This window comes from Maylandia zebra, linkage group LG16 (genome assembly GCF_041146795.1).
Source record: "Maylandia zebra isolate NMK-2024a linkage group LG16, Mzebra_GT3a, whole genome shotgun sequence".
Lineage (NCBI taxonomy): Eukaryota > Metazoa > Chordata > Actinopteri > Cichliformes > Cichlidae > Maylandia > Maylandia zebra.
This window is the reverse complement of record NC_135182.1, coordinates 34,370,637-34,388,121: the sequence shown is the minus strand read 5'-3', so window position 1 is coordinate 34,388,121 and position 17,485 is coordinate 34,370,637. Positions and strand designations below refer to the sequence as shown.

The following is a 17,485-nucleotide window of genomic DNA, read 5'->3' as shown; positions in this document are numbered from 1 at the left end:
ATGTACCTAGGTCCATTACTTGGTCAGAGGGATCTTTTGGGATCCCATAAAACATGATACTGGTTAACATGGTACAGAGCAGCAGAGAAAAACAGCAGGACACTCTCTGCACACAGGTGAAGTGGCTGCTCGGTGGTCGACTGATCACCGAAATCCAGAGGTGTCCGTCATTGAAATCCTTTGTTGTCTTTGTGAAGAACAAATTACTGAAAGATAAAAGCAACATTGTAAAAATCAAATGTTTTAAACCTTCATAAACAGCTAATTAGTGATGGATTAGCATCACATTTTAATCTTTTTCTAATTCCTGTAAAACACTATTGTAGATCTGAAGCATTTGGAGGTTTTAGAGCCTAAAGAAAAGCGAATAATCCCCACTAAATCACCAGATCAGCGCTTAAACCAAATATTTAGCTACTCAACTGGGATGAGAAGAAAGTGGCAGCTTTTACTGGGTTTCATTTCGTCTTTGGAAATTCAGCTAAATTCAAATAAAACAATAAATTGTTCTGTAGTCACATTTTTTTATTCTTTCAGCTGGTTCCCTTAGTCACCATGGTAGATCATCTGCCTCTATCTCACCCTATCCCCAGCTTCTTCTGTCACACCAACCCACTGTATGTCCTCTATCACATCATCCATGAATCTTCTCTGTTGTTTTCTTCTTTTTCTCCTGCTTGGCAGTTCAGCATCCTCTGTCCAGTGTGTCCACTCTCCCTCCACCTTGCATTTTAATCATACCTGGGCCTAATAATTTCTTTCTGGTAGCCTTGTGAAAGTCCACAAGCACTGGTAGATTTTTCAACGAGTTGAAAAGTAAATTCTGGCTGCTGCTTTGTGAAAGTGAATTTCATTAAAAAAAAAAATGATAGTTTACCCTGCCTGCTGCAAACATAACATTATCCAAATGGAACTCCAAACCATGAATTCGATTGAATTTGCATTTGATCAGTACTCCCAATCTGAGTTTCATGTTCAGCCTCTAGACAGAGTGCTTGTACGTGTAATTCTGCTACCAAACGTACCACCAGGCTTTGCGCTTACCTGAACCTTTTTAGATCCATCTCTGTTGCAGCAGGAAATATTTTATCGAGGGAACAGTCATCAATGTCTACCGACAGCCAGGAATTACATAGAAAATGCCATTTCTCCTCTGTCTGTAAATCCTGCACCATGACATTGCCTACATACCTGAGAAAAGGCAAACAATGTAAATGCAAGATGCAATCATGTGACCTCTGCTTTGCTCCACGTGACACCCACAAAAGTCAGTAGAAGACATATTACTTAAAATGACAGCTGAATTGCATTTAAAGACCATGTTTTCCTTAAAAAAGCAACAATAATTATCTTTAAGATCAGTGTAATTGGGACCGGATTCACACTGTATTCACCTTAATGTCCAATCATTGTGGTGTTCTTGGTCAAACAGTATGTTTCTAATGACTCAGAAAATACCATAATTGTCGAGATGCCTTTCTTTTGTGTGGTTGTGACATTTCTTTTTTTCCTACCAGGCAGAATGGCTTCCTGAATTGTTGTGCCATAGTCTGATGCCCTGCAGGTCTCCCAGGGAGAAGGGCGTAGTTAGCAGGAACATGTCCACTGCTCCCCTTTCAAACACACGTTTCTTTGAATCTGTCAAGTGGTGAGGCTCGCTGTGTCCTTCTGTGCCCAGCAGAGTAACTGTCACCTAAAATAATCAATTTTGTGCATGAAAAGTATAAAACTGAAAACAATACCATTCTGATTCCATATATGAGAGCAATGGTAGCGCCTTAGTACTGGTTTAAACTGTTTCTGGCAATATATTAGGGAAAACTTCAAATAGTAATAGAAATACGGACTTGATCAATTTTTGTCTGTTTCATACAGTTAGAATAACCACTGTAAAAATAACAATTAAGATTTCACTGTGTGTAAGTGTGAGAGTCTGTGTGCAGTGCATATGATACACACAGTGCTGTGCATGTATTTATATTTTGCTAGGAAACAGGTTACAGAATTTCATTAAACATGAGCTCGTAACATGCTAACATGCTAACAAGCTCGTAGGTCAGTGTTAACAGCAAGAAAAACATCCCCGACGTTAAGACACACAATGTTTTACCATCATTTACAAAACTGGTAAGATGTTAGCAACAAGTAGAAAAGTAAGAATTTACCAAAATACTTCTATTCAGTCTGTTTTATTAGTTTCTTTACTTTCCATCCAGAGGAGTTGCCACCGGTTGGACATTAAAAAATGCATGTTTAAGCTCCACTCTCGTTAACTTTCTTCTTCTTCTATTCTATCTGATGAGATAGATATTAAAGCATGTGCATGTGCCTTTTCTTTAATATGTAATTGCATACATCAGTCTGGGAATACAGAAAAGAAAAGACACAAAGAATGTACTTTTTCACATAAAGTTACTGAAAGAAAAAAAAATCACTGAAAAGTTAGTACAGACAGAAAATACGAGTGATGAGATGAGCAGCCTAAGTGATCAGTACAGAGCATGTGCTGAAACCCAAGTGCAAATCTGCCTGTAGCTTAGTGTTAGCAGAACATGCTAAAAAAACACATATATTATGGGGCCTAATGTGTCGGCAGAAAGAGCAGGTGTATGAAGCCCACCACCTAACGAAAGCTGAGTATTCACAAGCCTATTTTAGAACTCGCCCTTAAGATGGAGCTGATGGAGCAACCCCAGAAGTCTTTGGTTATTGAGTGCTTCACGGTGTTTCACTGCCAGCGAAACATGAAGAGTTGCTGAATGGCGTATTGTGTGTTTGGGTAACACAGATGAAAAAGTTCTTGTTTGTGGTGAACAGTGTTGATCAAGTTACTTGAAAATATTAATTAGTTACTAATTACTGATTACTTCTCCAAGATGTAATCCTGTTACTTTACTGATCACTTGTTTTCAAAAGTAATTAGTTACTTTATTACTTAGTTTATAAAAACATGAGACACAACCTCAATACATAATAAAGCGAAAGACCTTTCAGCCCAGTTCTTTTTCTGCATAATCCATCATTATGTAAAATGTAATCAAATGAAAAAGTCTCTCTTTAAAACGTGTTTTATTGGTTTTAATCTTTTAACTTTAAGCATCAAGCAAAAATTTAATTATATGGAATATTCTCTGTGAAATGTGTTTAACATTCAAACCTATTTTCTGCATATTCCAGCTTATAAAATAAAATAATGTTTTGTGTTTGCACTCACTCTTTCAAATAAAATCTAAGACTCAGCGGCACTGGGTCCTGTGGCTCTTAAATCTATTTTCATCTATTTAGCAGGAGTGGGGCGGGTGGAGGTTTGCCCGGTGCCTCAGCAGTCATGTCAGTGGGAGGATCCGGGGATTTCTCTGTGAATTTCACATTCCCGTGGTGGTGTGCTCGGTGCTTGCTCAGATTTAATGTTTAATTTTTCGCTGTAGAAAGAAGTTTTTTTTTTCCACGCAGAGTGAACAGCAAACGCTAATGTTTTTGTCACTTACAGAATCAAACTCAAAGTAATGCCAGTACTTCCAAGCTTTAAACGCCGCATGGTCGTACCTTCTCTCCTGCACTCCATATTATTCATTGTTGATCTGCACATGGACGTTGCTGCCACGGACGTCGCACGCTTGTACGTCCTTGTCGTGAGACACGCTCACAAACAAAATCACGGTTTAGTAACGCAGTAACGCAGGGTGCTTATGGGAGAAGTAACAGTAATCTAATTGCTTTTTTGGCAATAGTAATCCCTTACTTTTCTCATTACTTGAAAAAAGTAATCGGATTACAGTAACGCTACTGCCCATCTCTGGTGGTGAAATTGTAAAAAGATGAGCTGCTGATAAGCAGACTGAAAACAGAGAACGTGCATCTCATGATGTTTCCACAAGTCTAAAGTAACTTTGTGATAAGTGTGACTTTCACTGAACACATGTACCTGAGAGGAAGTGGAGGCTCCTATACGATGCCCGGTGCAGACACTCAACAGGTAGCGATACTCATCCATTGGATCATTGTCCTCCAGCTCTGTCACCTTTACCTGTTATTCAGCCAACAAGCAAAAATATTATATGGACATGAGATGGAGACGCTATTCCCAAACAGAAAAGCTGTTCACATATTAGCGTTCAACTATCTATCTAGAAACTATCTATCTATCCAGAGAGAGAGTTCATGTAAGAATATAGAAGATGCAGAGAGATACAAGTGTGTATTTTAGAAGTGGCTGAAATGACCTTAAGCTTCAAGGATCAAACAGATGAGAAGTGAGCTACAAAGTCTTTCTAGCTATTTTCTTTATTCTCTAACTCATACACCTCCAGGTTTTCACAACATCAAGCGTCCCCTGGAGCCTAAAACACAACTGTTTCCACAGAAAACACCTCAGAACAACTAACATATAAGTTGTTGTTGTGTTTTTTTTAAGATATATGATATTCCTAGGAAACAGACAAGCCTTTTGTTATTTTTAATCTGTTCTTCAGTCCACGAGAGATGCAATACCTTGACTGTGTCTTGAATATCTTTTCGTCTTGCCCACATGAGGACCAAGAGATATGCCAAAAAGAGTGCCGCGACGAAGCACACAACCACAGGATTATCGGCAAAGGTTGCAAATAGCTCAGCAGTGCGTGACGGGTCGACAAGGTTGGGAGTGACAAAGAAGGAGTTCCCAAAGAAGGTGAGGTGGTTGCAGAGGCACTGGGTTTCTAAATGCGTGGTATTGGCACCAACCTTGAAAGACAACAGCTTATATTTCCATTATTGTTTAAGCAACGCCTCACTGTACGTGTAGCAGATTGAAATGTTGCACTTACTCTGCATCCAGATTTGCTCCAGTCCAGTAGTGATTTATTCCAAAATTGACATGAGGTTGTGATGGGCGTAATTGATAAACTGGCATTTATAGATTTTATACCTGGGCCCACTATGGGTCTCACAACAAGATAATGCACTCCAGTGTTGCCCTTTAAATCCTCAGGGTGCAGGAGCCATGTGTATTTCTCCTCTGTGCAGGCACATGAGACACAGTCAAATCTCACTTCAGTCACATTAGAAGTGGAAAAAATCTTGTCACCACAATTAAGCAAAGGCATTTCTTACCTTGTGTGGCTCCCTGCTGAGGCATCTCTGTTGCCGCTACATAATTTGTCTCAGTAGGGTAGTCATTATAACCAAGGAGGACTTTGAAGGGTAAAGGAACCTTTGAAGGCATCATCTTTAAAAGGTTGGACATGCAAGACAAAATCTTATGAATGCGCAATCTAAAATAAAATCATGAATTTCCTTCATGAAAGAATAAAGAATATAATTAGTAAAACTATGATTGGCTGCAGTCATCATAGTGCTACAGTGTAGCAAAGATATGAAGTTTTAGGGAGGGTAACAGCGTGGCTCTACATATTTGACATGACAATCTGTCAGCGGTTAATCACTATGACATTAATTTACATCAAATAAAGATTCTTCTGATGTAGGTGATGAAATGTGTCAGAAACTGGTACATATATTCGTGGTCTCCAGGAGATGACCTGCAATAGCTGATCTTTTAATGCAAAACTGCCATGTAAAAATTTTCTTTAGCCTTGTCTTGTAGCTACACTTTCTGCTAACAGTTAGCAATGTTAGCATGGTCACAAGCAAAAGTCACGCTGAACAGAATGTAGCCTCTGTATGTAATGTAACCATAATATAACTGTCCACTAAGCATGTTTGCTTCTTCTAATTTCAGGAGTCGACATAAAAGAACAAGTCACTGAACCTTTAGAACCAGGGTAGAGTTCGCTGAAGGAATATCAATAACCGTTGTGCTGAAGTTCCCCAAGTCCAGAATAGTGGTGTTCACTTGTTCTCCAGCAAACCGTGGAAACATGATCTGAAGTCAGATGTTAGAAAGCAGTTATCCACTGTTTCAAAATGTAGCCACTTTAACATATTTTAAACTTGTAAAATAGTTACATGCAAGTAACATATTAATTAGTACTACTACTACTATTAATTGTACTACTATTTAAAAGTAGTAATCCCTCCCCAGAACTACATCAGGCCCTTTTCTATTATATAATTTTTTTTGTCATTGAGTGAAAGTATTTGCATAAGTATTTAATCCTCAAGTAAAATATGACTTAGCACTTGGTGGAGAAATTGAAAGCAGTAAAATGTTTCTTGTAGGTGGTCACCACCTTCTCTCACATCTAGGGAGGGATTATAGCCCAGTCCCCTTTACAGAAACTCTCTAAACTCTCCAGGTTTCTTGGCTTCTTCTTGGTGACTCACAGTTTCAGCTCTCTCCCTAGATTATCAAATTCTGGAGATTGGTTAGGCCACTCCATGACCTTATTGTGATTCTTTTTTAGCCAGTGTTTTAGCCATTGATAGGAATTCTGGCCAACAGATTCACCATCTTCACTTCTGTCACAAAACTATTCTTAATATGCATTTCTCAAAAGTCCCCAGAAACAAGTCCTCTCAAAAGGAGATTGAAAACAGTAAGTGTGGATGCTGTAATGTTGCTACACTGACCTGAATATCCTTACTTAAGTTTTCCACAGGGATAACAGACCCTTCTTTTGTTGTGAGGGATAAATAACCTATGAATCTGCTGATGTCCCATCCCACCTTCCAACAAAATGGGTTTACATCTAAGTTCAGCATCTGAAAGTGTAATTCAAAGATCAGGTCAGACATTAGACGTTAGGATGATTGAGCAAAATTGATTTACACACATGTACATATCCACAGCACAAACACTCATAGGCACATGGGTATTGACGTACTCGCACATCCACTGGTTTGTCTGAAGGAAGTATGGTAGTGGGTAGTTGTGGGAGAGAAAATGTGATGCAGGTACAGTTGGTAATATTTACGGAGCCTGTGTACAAGACTGCTGGTAAAACTCTGTAAGAAAAGATCAGGAGATCCACATTAAACATGTGCTTCTCTTAAATATTAGTTTGCAAGTTTAACAGCTCTGGAATCAATAAACTATTAATATACAAAGTAAAATGTGTTTTCATTGCGACTTGGCTACTTGTAACCACGTTATGGTAGTTATGTTAACAACTGGAGGGTACATAAATGTGAACCACTGTCACTTCAAAGAGGCTCAGTAAGAGATCCTTTTACTATATAATGTTGTCAGTATAATAAGCCACTGTAAAAACAAAACTGGATTCAATCTGGATTGTCACAGATTCTGCCTTTACTGTAGTAAACGGATATTTTTAGGACATAGTCACTCCTCAGCGCTTTCATAGGTGCCACACAACATTGTTTTATGGAAAATGGAAATGGAAAATGTGAATGTGGCACTTACAAATGTGGATTGTACAAGATGGACATTATATTTCTTCATTTCCATTTAATACTTGTACAGCTGCTGTTATTGTGTATATATATATTTATATTTCTTCATACATTCTTATATATTTCTATACTGTGTATTGTGTATTTTGTTGTACAGTTATTCTATTTTCAACTTTAATTTATATATTTTATCTTATTCTTTCCCAGTTAAATTTACCCTTCATTCTAATTTGTGTTGTACAGTTATTTCATTTTTAACTTAAATTTTTATATTTTATTTTGTTTTATTTTATTCCTTCCTAGTTAAATTTGCTCTTTTTAATTTTTATATTTATTTCCTATCTTATTCATAGCTTTTTCATTTTCCTTTAGGTCACGAGCAGTTGTGTAAGCATTTCACTACATATCGTACTGTGTATGACTGTGTATGTGACAAATAAAATTTGAATTTGAAACATCTGTATTTGCTGAATTTTCCATGTGGTTTATGCAGGTTTTCCTTTATTTTGTCACCCATCCGTAGACAGGTGACTGTAGGCTTCAGCTTTTTAGCATACCAGCATCAGTGAGATTTTTCCAGTTCAAATTTCTGGGACATGTGGTTAATTTTTGTTTGATAACTTTGTCTTGCATTCGAAGTGAAACTTACCTTCTGACAAATACTTTAACGTGCGTTTTCTGAATTATGCTTGAGTCCTCATTGAGCTCCATAAAGACCAACATCGCACTCTGTATATTGTACAGGGCCACAAGAAGGCCATCTGAGGTGATTTTCTGCAACACACAACATTTAGAATAAGAAATAAAACTGATTTTAAATACAAAAAGGTTTTTTTTGAAGAGACAGCAGATATTGCTGGGAAGTGATATTGATTTGCATATCTAACATTAAAAGCTACCACGATTCCCCAGAGAAATAAACACAATCAGTATCGGCCTCATAAGACTCACACTGGGACAATAGTCGAGCATGCTGCTTATGCCCTCCACAATAATGTTGGCTGTGGCAAAGACTTCAGTTGCGTTTAGATCCATGTGGAGGAGAAATGAACTCAGGGTTGCGAACAATGATGCGGCCCTTTCCTGAAGGTGGAAATTAACTCACAGTCACAGACATGTATTTGGGAGAAATTATGAAGATATTAACATTTTTGAATTGTCAAAAGCTTTAAAATGTGGTCCTCATGTCCCACCTTTAATTTTAAAAAAGCCCTGTCCACCAAACATTTACTTCCCATTAAGAAGGGAGCTACAGTGAAAGCAAAATACATCGGTACGCATTGCAGAGAGATGTCTACAGTCCTTACTGATGGATTCCTCCTTTTTTGAACTTCTCTACAGTACCTGTGCTGGTGTATTGAGTTCAGTCCCTTTCTTGACGAGAGAAGCAAGTGCTGTGGCTAACACCTGAACGTCTTGTAGAGTTTTGTTGAGATTTTCATTTACTATAGCAATCAATATGTCCAGCATCTTCTGTCGAAGCTTCAGACACCAACAAAATAAATGCATAAAAAAGTGACATATTAGAATTTTACAGTAACAATGTTGTTCATTCAGATTCAAACATTTCCTGATTCACAGAGATGGTTTTTCCTTTCCATCCACCCTGTCTGATTAAGTTTGGAAATGAGACTTGTGTTTTCTTGAGAAGCTGTCAAAAAGATGTAAAATTACACACAGAAACTTCCTTTGAATGAATCAACTGTTGGGCGGCTCCTAAAGCATGCCCTATTAAAGGCCTGTACACACTGACTGCAATCTGAATACACAACAACAAAAGGAAGAAATGGAGATTCTGGGTTCATCCAAATCTCACAACAAAGAAGCAACAGAGAAAATTTGGTGGTTTGATTCATAACTGCATTATGACTGTTTTTGTACATATTTTAGGATGTCAGTGGAGCTGTCCAGACTCTTTTTGCAAAATTACACGGTTGATGTTAACAGCTGCATTAACAATACGTGAGCCTGAAAAAATTTTAACCCATCCGGTGTGTAAAGGCCTTAAAAGTTAAAAGCTTGCTTAGCCCTGCTGGCAGCACAAGGCTCTTCACTGGTCCTATCCTTAAACAGGATGAGATTTGCTACCTTTTGCCTATCTGCTTGTCCTGCAGGATCAGATTGGTCGTTAAGTTCATTGGCCACAGAACTGAAGAGTTGTCCAGCGACTTCTGGTGACAGCTGGCCTTCTGCCTTTAGCTGATCCAAGATGTTCTCTATTGAGCTTAAGCTCAAAGTTGAATCCATAACCTGATGAGAAGAAAATATTTTATCACAGTACTACAAAATCAGAGCATTTCCGTACTCTGGATCTTTTCTCGTCAGTACATGCATCCTATTTGTGGCATACCTGTGCAGTTATAGTGGTGCTGAGTACTGTTTGGCCTTCACCCGTTGCAGTTGCCAGTATATTCAGTTTGTAGTTAGAATTGCTGTCTCCGAGAGGAAGGAAGATGAATTTTACTTCATTGCTCTGACTGCATCGCAGAGTCTTACCTGATAAGGTTCAAACAAGAGAGTTTCTATCATTATTAGATTTCTAGTGAAATATACTCCATTGTGTTTGTAGCTAAATGAATATTATGAATATTTCAGTATTGGATTATTAATCACACTACTAGCCAATCACATTATATGGTGCTACGATAATAGTAGCTGCATCCCTCACTTGCTTACCTGTCGCTGTACGCATTTGAGCCCTCTGTCACCTGACTTCCCTAGCTGTTACAGGTAGGAGTCATGTCACTACTGCCTCAGTCTGAATGGGCTACACTTTGGTTGAGTGGTGCTACTCGTGTTTTTGTGGAGATCACCTGTGGATTATTTCTCCGGAAGCCTTCCATCGATTTCTGGTATGTTATTTTGTGCCGTATGTTTATTGTTTTACTTGGTAGTAAATGCGTGTGTTTTTAGGCTGTAGCTGCAGAAGCCTCCTATTGGCCACGTCGTTTGCAGATTGGGCAACGCCGTTTGATCAGTAGCGGAAAGTGGGGTGAGTTGTGCCAGTTTTTACTTAGAGTGACTTTACAGTGAGGCCTTGAAAGGAATGCTTCTTTCTATAATATGTACATATATTTCAGGATCTAACTCATCCCTGGGATCAGTCACTTTGGATTGTTCTACAGTGCCACCCCCGTGTTTCTATGGATCTTTAGAAACACAACTTACCGCTGGGACAAATCGCCCCACATGTTAAAACAACGTGGAAAATAAATGCCACTGTTAAACTTAGTTACATCAGTGTCTTAAAAGATTTTGCTGATCCAGAAGTACTTACTCTGAGTGCTGAAACAATACTGACAGTTAGAGCAGGGATTTTCAGTATTGCAAGTTATATCAAAAGCATCAAGGATTGTTCCACTCTGTGGAGATATGCTACATGACAAGCCACTGGAGCCATCTCCATCCGTTCCGCAATCAGGTCCTCCCCCTCCCCCTTTTCCGCAGTCGCCTTTTCCGCAGTCGCCTTTGCAACAGTCTCCTCCCCCTTTTTCGCAGTCGCCTTTTCCACAGTCGCCTTTGCAACAGTCTTCTCCCCCTTTTCCACAGTCGCCTTTGCAACAGTCTCCTCCCCCTTTTTTGCAGTCGCCTTTTCCGCAGTCGCCTTTGCAACAGTCTCCTCCCCCTTTTCCACAGTCACCTTTGCAACAGTCTTCTCCCCCTTTTCCACAGTCGCCTTTGCAACAGTCTCCTCCCCCTTTTTCGCAGTCGCCTTTTCCGCAGTCGCCTTTGCAACAGTCTCCTCCCCCTTTTTCGCAGTCGCCTTTTCCACAGCCGCCTTTGCAACAGTCTTCTCCCCCTTTTCCACAGTCGCCTTTGCAACAGTCTCCTCCCCCTTTTTCGCAGTCGCCTTTTCTGCAGTCGCATTTGCAACAGTCTCCTCCCCCTTTTTCGCAGTCGCCTTTTCCACAGTCGCCTTTGCAACAGTCTCCTCCCCCTTTTTCGCAGTCGCCTTTTCCGCAGTCGCCTTTGCAACAGTCTCCTCCCCCTTTTTCGCAGTCGCCTTTTCCGCAGTCGCATTTGCAACAGTCTCCTCCCCCTTTTTCGCAGTCGCCTTTTCCACAGTCGCATTTGCCACAGTCTCCTCCCTCTTTTTTGCAGTTGCCTTTTCCACAGTCGCATTTGCCACAGTCTCCTCCCTCTTTTTTGCAGTTGCCTTTTCCACAGTCGCATTTGCCACAGTCTCCTCCCTCTTTTTTGCAGTTGCCTTTTCCACAGTCGCATTTGCCACAGTCTCCTCCCTCTTTTTTGCAGTTGCCTTTTCCACAGTCGCCTTTGCAACAGTCTCCTCCCCCTTTTTTGCAGTCGCCTTTTCCACAGTCGCATTTGCCACAGTCTCCTCCCTCTTTTTTGCAGTTGCCTTTTCCACAGTCGCCTTTGCAACAGTCTCCTCCCCCTTTTTTGCAGTCGCCTTTTCCACAGTCGCATTTGCCACAGTCTCCTCCCTCTTTTTTGCAGTTGCCTTTTCCACAGTCGCATTTGCCACAGTCTCCTCCCTCTTTTTTGCAGTTGCCTTTTCCACAGTCGCATTTGCCACAGTCTCCTCCCTCTTTTTTGCAGTTGCCTTTTCCACAGTCGCATTTGCCACAGTCTCCTCCCTCTTTTTTGCAGTTGCCTTTTCCACAGTCGCCTTTGCAACAGTCTCCTCCCTCTTTTTTGCAGTTGCCTTTTCCACAGTCGTCGTTTCCGCAGTCTCCTTCCCCTCCATCTCTTTGAGTTATTGTAGCTGAACGGTTAGCTGTGAGTAGAGCTCTGCCAACTCTAACATGCTTCTTTCTCTGAAAACACAAGCATTTATAAATGTCAGGTAAGGTAGAACAAAGGTGAGGATGAGGGTTAATATTTACTTAAAATATTATTTTGTACAGTTACATTAGAAGTACAACTACACAACTATAAATTGGATGGACTTCTGTAATTACCCGTCTGTTGTTCATTCCAAACAAAATGTTATTTTGATCGCTGGGTTTAAAGCCTAAATCTTTATCACAAGAAGCAGATATATTCAGCACCACTTCAAGAGAGGAGAAGATGTTCCAAACTCTGAGTTTTGCTTCTATAGAACCTGTAGAAAAACACACGGAAAAAATCAATGAATCAGCAGTAGAATCTGTAAATATTCATGTTTCAGACATTTTGACTGACATCAAATTCGGGTGGCTGTAGCTCAGGAGGTAGAGCAGGTCATCTACAGTCCTAATTAGGTTGGTGGTTTGATCCCTGGCAGCTCCGGTCTGCATGATACCAACCCAATGCATCCATCAATGTGAGTGAATGTGTATGAACATAAGTTGTAAGTTGTAAGTAAGTTGTGTAAAGCACTTAGAGTGCCTAGGCAGAGTAGAAAATGAGATGCATTAACACTATGGAATACCTGTGTTATCAATTTCAAAATACTATATCGCCTTATTCTTAGATTATCATTCACAAGATTTTTGGAGAACTTGATCTTTGACCTTGAGGTTGAGGTCACCAAGATTTAAACTTGTCTGAGACTTTTAATAGATACACTAATTTGAACATCCTATGTTGCTATTTTCTTGAGTTATCACATTCACAATCTTTGGTATTCATGATGCCCGCCCACCTGGCAGAACGACAACAATACCTTCAATTAGCCTTTTATGGCTGAGGGGTAAAATGCACTACATAAGAAGCAGTCCATTTACCATTTACATTTTAAAGCTCACCTTGAATTGGGTTTTCAGTTTCAAACATTTCCTTTCTGGTATTCATTTGTCTGGTTTCAGTGAACAAGCCATTGTTTCCAGAAAGAGAAAACAAGAGCATCACAGGCTCTCCTCGTACAAGGGAAACATCAAAAATAATAAATGGGGAATCTAAACATTCATCGCCCGCTGTCAACACAGAGGCCTGAAGTCCAACTATTTTCTCCAGAACACACACCTGTGGGATAAGCAGAATTACAAAGCAGAGGAACACATTAATCAGATAACAGAAGCAGATAACACGTTAATCTGATAACACATTAATCTGGCAATTAGTGTTTACTATGAAAATACATTAAAGATACATTAAAAATACTCTACAAAGCATTTTAATTCAGTAAGAAATTGTCTGATAAAGAAAAATCTTGACATATTAAATTGTGACTGTCTATGAGAAGAATAAAACTGTCATGGTCTGGGTGAGTGCGGGGTTTTTCCACTCTGCTGGGCTCCACGTTCAGGCGGAGACTCCAATCAGCCTTCACACCTGATTCCAATCAAGTCACCAGCATATAAGACCAGCGCTCACAACAGACCTCTGCCAGATCTACAGCTAACGCACTACCTGCCTGGGCGTTACGCTTCTCAAACTGAACTGCACCTATCTCTGTCTGGATGCTGGTTTCCTGATATCTGGTTGTAACCCCCTCAATCGTGGCACTTCGCCCGCCCACCTCCCTGCCAGGCCTGTTGCTACAAGTGTATTCCAGACCCTCCTTGGACCTCTAGCATGCCACTTTCACCTGCTATGTGTAAGCCATAACCATCATAGTTGAATCCACCGACTGACATTCACTAGACTGCCACTGACTGCCTGTCTCTTCTCGTTATAGTGACTCTGTGTACCTCCACCCAGGCCGCTGCCCCTTTTCCCTCCCCAGGATCTGGTCACAAAATCTAGCATCTAGTCTAGGGTGTGAATGGGTGGATGACTGGACGTGTAAAGCGCTTTGGGGTCCTTAGGGACTAGTAAAGCGCTGTACAAATACAGGCCATTTACCATTTAGTCATAGCGCACAGTCTGAGCTCCATGTTCCATAGTCTGGCCTCTTAGCCTTCACAGTCCATAGCCTACATTATTTCCTGCTCTGTAATTAAACTACGCACTGTAAATAAAGCACTGTATTCACTCCAGTTTTGCCTCCCTCTGTGTCTGCATTTCAGTCCACACTCACCGCCTGGCCCTCTCGGCCGTAACAAAAACTTCCAATATATTTCCAGAGTTTTTGTGCCATGCAAAGAAGAGCAGGTGAGCTGAGCTTCCTGTTTACGGAGGTTAGCTGGCAGCTGAGTGACATCAGACCTTGTGGTTTAATTTTGATTAAACTTAGATCAAAGGCACATTTTCACACTATGTTCCTTGACTTAAAATGACTGATTACCTTAATGGGGACAGCAGGATGAAAGTGCAGACTTTTAAATTCATAGTTGGTATGAAAAAAAAAAAAAGAAATAATTGTGAATTAAATTGAGAGAGATGTTCTCGTCTTCCCAGTTATATTTCCCTAATTATCTTAAAGAAGTTTTATAATTAAAGGTTAAATTTAATTAAGAATTTTAAACAGTCTAATTTTTCAATCAGTACTCAAATTCTTTATTCATATGAACACCATGCTCAACAGAAACCTGGGGATGATACATCATTATTTTTGTTACTGTTGTACTAAAAGAAGACTATTAGTTTGATTTACTGTACCTGCAGGTCTTTGGACACTTCAAGGAATGTGACCGTGTTAGACGCATAAAGTGTCAGATGGTGGCAGCCAGACCCGAGCTGCGTCACTATTTCTGATGTTACTGTGACGTTCTGGGGTTCAGTTCCTCTGACCACAGATAAACCGGACAACGGCTTTTCATCAGCTTTGATTCTGTAGGTCACATTCGTACCTAAAGAATAGAAAACAAATAAAACTTAAGTGACAGTAAAAGTCAAACATGATTTCGGGAAAAAAACAAATATATACTCAAACTAAAGCCGATGCTGTTATGTAGAGATATCAAAATTTCAACTTAATTATTTGATATTAGGTTCACTTTGGTACCTACCTGCTTTTACTTCCATTTGAATATGAAAGGCTTCTCCACACAGGGCTTTGCAGTTGGTTTCATAAAAAGACAGGTTTCCAGCATAGCACTTGATAACACCGATCTCTGCAACAGGCTCTTGAATCGTAATTATTTTCTGAGCAGTAATGTGCATTTCACTGCAAGTGCATTCAGCTGCCACAATAAAGGTACTTGGATGAGTGTATTTGTGCACCACACTGCTCTCCAACCTGAGCAAATTCAAAAACAGGAATCAGCGTGTTCGTTTGAGTAACACTATTTCAGATATGCCACACAACCATTAAGTGCATCAAAATCAAATTAAACAAACAGCCATTAGCATCAAATGGTTTTTAATCCCAGTGTAATGGTGTAATGTGTCATAAAAATTATTATTATTATTATTATTATTTTTTTTTTTTTTACTATTTAATTTGTAAAAATGTGTATACACACACACACACACACACACACACACACACACACACACACACACACACATGTAGGAAAATATTTAGTATACACATCCAGAAATGCATACACTATTATATATTGTACATATATTTATTAGTTTCAGGTTGGCCATTCTTGTATTTTGCTCGTTTGTGTTGTTTTGTTTGCACATCTCTGTTGCTTGTGGGGCTCGCACACAAGAATTTCACTCGCATGTGCTGTGCCAGTGTGCCTGCACATGTGATGTGACAATAAACGTGATTTGATTTGATTTGATTTTGAAAAATGAAATCTTCCCTGACTCTTAAGTCTTTAACAAAATGTTGTCTGATATCACTGAAAGACTTTGGTACTTTAGTTGTAAGTGCAAATTCAAAAGATGTTGCATGTGCTTGTTCACAACTGAACAACAACACTGAACCAGGGGTCACTCCAGGAAGATCTCTATTCCTGACTCCAGGGTGAGTTTGCTGGTAGTCAAAATCTGTCAGAAAAAGGGTGATGCACTAAAAATCTTCTCGAGGTTGCCATGGATTGCTTGCAGATCGCCACAGTTACCTGCAGACTGGAGCGACTCACCAGCTACTCGCTGAGTACAAAGTGCCCAGATCCCATGGGTGCAAAACAAGCCCAAATCATCAGCCTTCCAACACTTTGCTTGACAGCTGGTAGGAGGTGTGAGGTCCTGATATGCTGATATATGTTTGGGCTCTACCAAATGGGTGGCTGTGCATTGTAGCCAAACATCTCCAATTTGGTCTCATCTGGTCAAAGAACATTGTTTCTGAAATTTTGCAGTTTGTACAAACATACTCCGTGCTGCCATGTTCTTTTAGAGAGAAGATGATTTCTCCTGGCAACCCTTCAAAGCCAGCCATGCTTCTTCGAATTATTCTGTCATGAATTTTAATGTTATGAACGTTAGCATGTGGCCTGAGACCTGTGGAGTCTTACAGTAGAATGTTTTTATTATTTTTGCGCAGTTTCCTTGGGGTAAATTGACAGAGACGTTCAATCTTGTGATCGTTAATCAAGTGCTTTCCTGCAAAGAAGCGCAAGGATATAACATAGAAGTCCTCAATCCTTTAGAGAATGCTCGACATTCAACTTGTTTAAGGCACAGGTTAAAAACTGGTTATGGACAAATCAAGTGTGTGATCATGTATAAGTTGTATAGTTTTAATGTTTTATTTGGGAATAGAACGGTGTGTATGTGTGAGTACTTTTAATGTTTTATGGACAACAGATGGAAATTAGCCCTTGGCTATAATCTGGCATGTTTACATTCATGTAATTTATTTTACATTTATGTTCATTAACATGCACTGTCCTAAATAAATTAAATTAAAGTTCACCTAATGCCTGTGAGTATATCATAATGGTTTTCTGGACATTACACACAGAACGTCTAATAAAATTTTTAGGGGTTTTTTTGGCGATTTAAATGGGAGAAATTGGGTGAATAATGCAGTTCTTCAAAAATAACTGAACTTACATCTGCTGATCATTCCTGCATTTATTCCCAGTACCTTTACTGAAAGTGGCTGCAGTTAAAAACAGGTATGCAATCTAGTGGCTCGCTTATTAATTTCCATTAGGCATTCAAAAAACATTTATAAATAAAAACATTAAATTTTTAAAACATCCCTTTCCTTGCAAAATAAGACATCTTGCAGATTATCAATATGTGACCTGTTCTTAAGGTTTACAGATTCAGGTAACTTATAACGCTGATGGAGATGGTAGGCCTACACAACTTTCCTCCAGCTTTTGTACAAATGACTTTGATAGCAGCATGGTCCAACTGAAGTGCGGTGTGCCTGTTTGTATCATTACATTTCATGGTTAAATTCAACATAAGGATGAAATAAGTTGCACATTCACTATGATACAGGTGATGATTGTGTGGTGAACAGATGTAGCAGATCCAGCTAAAGATATAATGGATTGTTGTGGTTCACACT

At 39.6% G+C, this 17,485-nt stretch overlaps 1 protein-coding gene across 2 annotated transcripts in view; it reads right to left on the bottom strand.

Annotated features, from left to right (window-relative positions):
* Window positions 1-17,485, bottom strand: part of LOC101486462 (polycystin-1-like protein 2) — a 44,555-nt gene that overhangs the window by 14,155 nt on the left and 12,915 nt on the right. For both annotated transcript variants that reach the window (XM_076875368.1, XM_024805301.2), the window contains 20 exons: window positions 15,069-15,298; window positions 14,719-14,909; window positions 12,984-13,200; window positions 12,216-12,358; window positions 10,571-12,071; window positions 9,644-9,789; window positions 9,382-9,543; window positions 8,638-8,775; window positions 8,245-8,376; window positions 7,943-8,067; window positions 6,765-6,885; window positions 6,511-6,642; window positions 5,750-5,863; window positions 5,092-5,206; window positions 4,806-4,996; window positions 4,492-4,722; window positions 3,926-4,027; window positions 1,515-1,693; window positions 1,045-1,191; window positions 7-206 (listed from right to left, as the gene is read on the bottom strand). In XM_076875368.1, coding sequence (XP_076731483.1) covers window positions 7-206; window positions 1,045-1,191; window positions 1,515-1,693; window positions 3,926-4,027; window positions 4,492-4,722; window positions 4,806-4,996; window positions 5,092-5,206; window positions 5,750-5,863; window positions 6,511-6,642; window positions 6,765-6,885; window positions 7,943-8,067; window positions 8,245-8,376; window positions 8,638-8,775; window positions 9,382-9,543; window positions 9,644-9,789; window positions 10,571-12,071; window positions 12,216-12,358; window positions 12,984-13,200; window positions 14,719-14,909; window positions 15,069-15,298 — 4,517 coding nt within the window. The remainder of the gene's footprint in view (window positions 1-6; window positions 207-1,044; window positions 1,192-1,514; window positions 1,694-3,925; window positions 4,028-4,491; window positions 4,723-4,805; window positions 4,997-5,091; window positions 5,207-5,749; window positions 5,864-6,510; window positions 6,643-6,764; window positions 6,886-7,942; window positions 8,068-8,244; window positions 8,377-8,637; window positions 8,776-9,381; window positions 9,544-9,643; window positions 9,790-10,570; window positions 12,072-12,215; window positions 12,359-12,983; window positions 13,201-14,718; window positions 14,910-15,068; window positions 15,299-17,485) is intronic.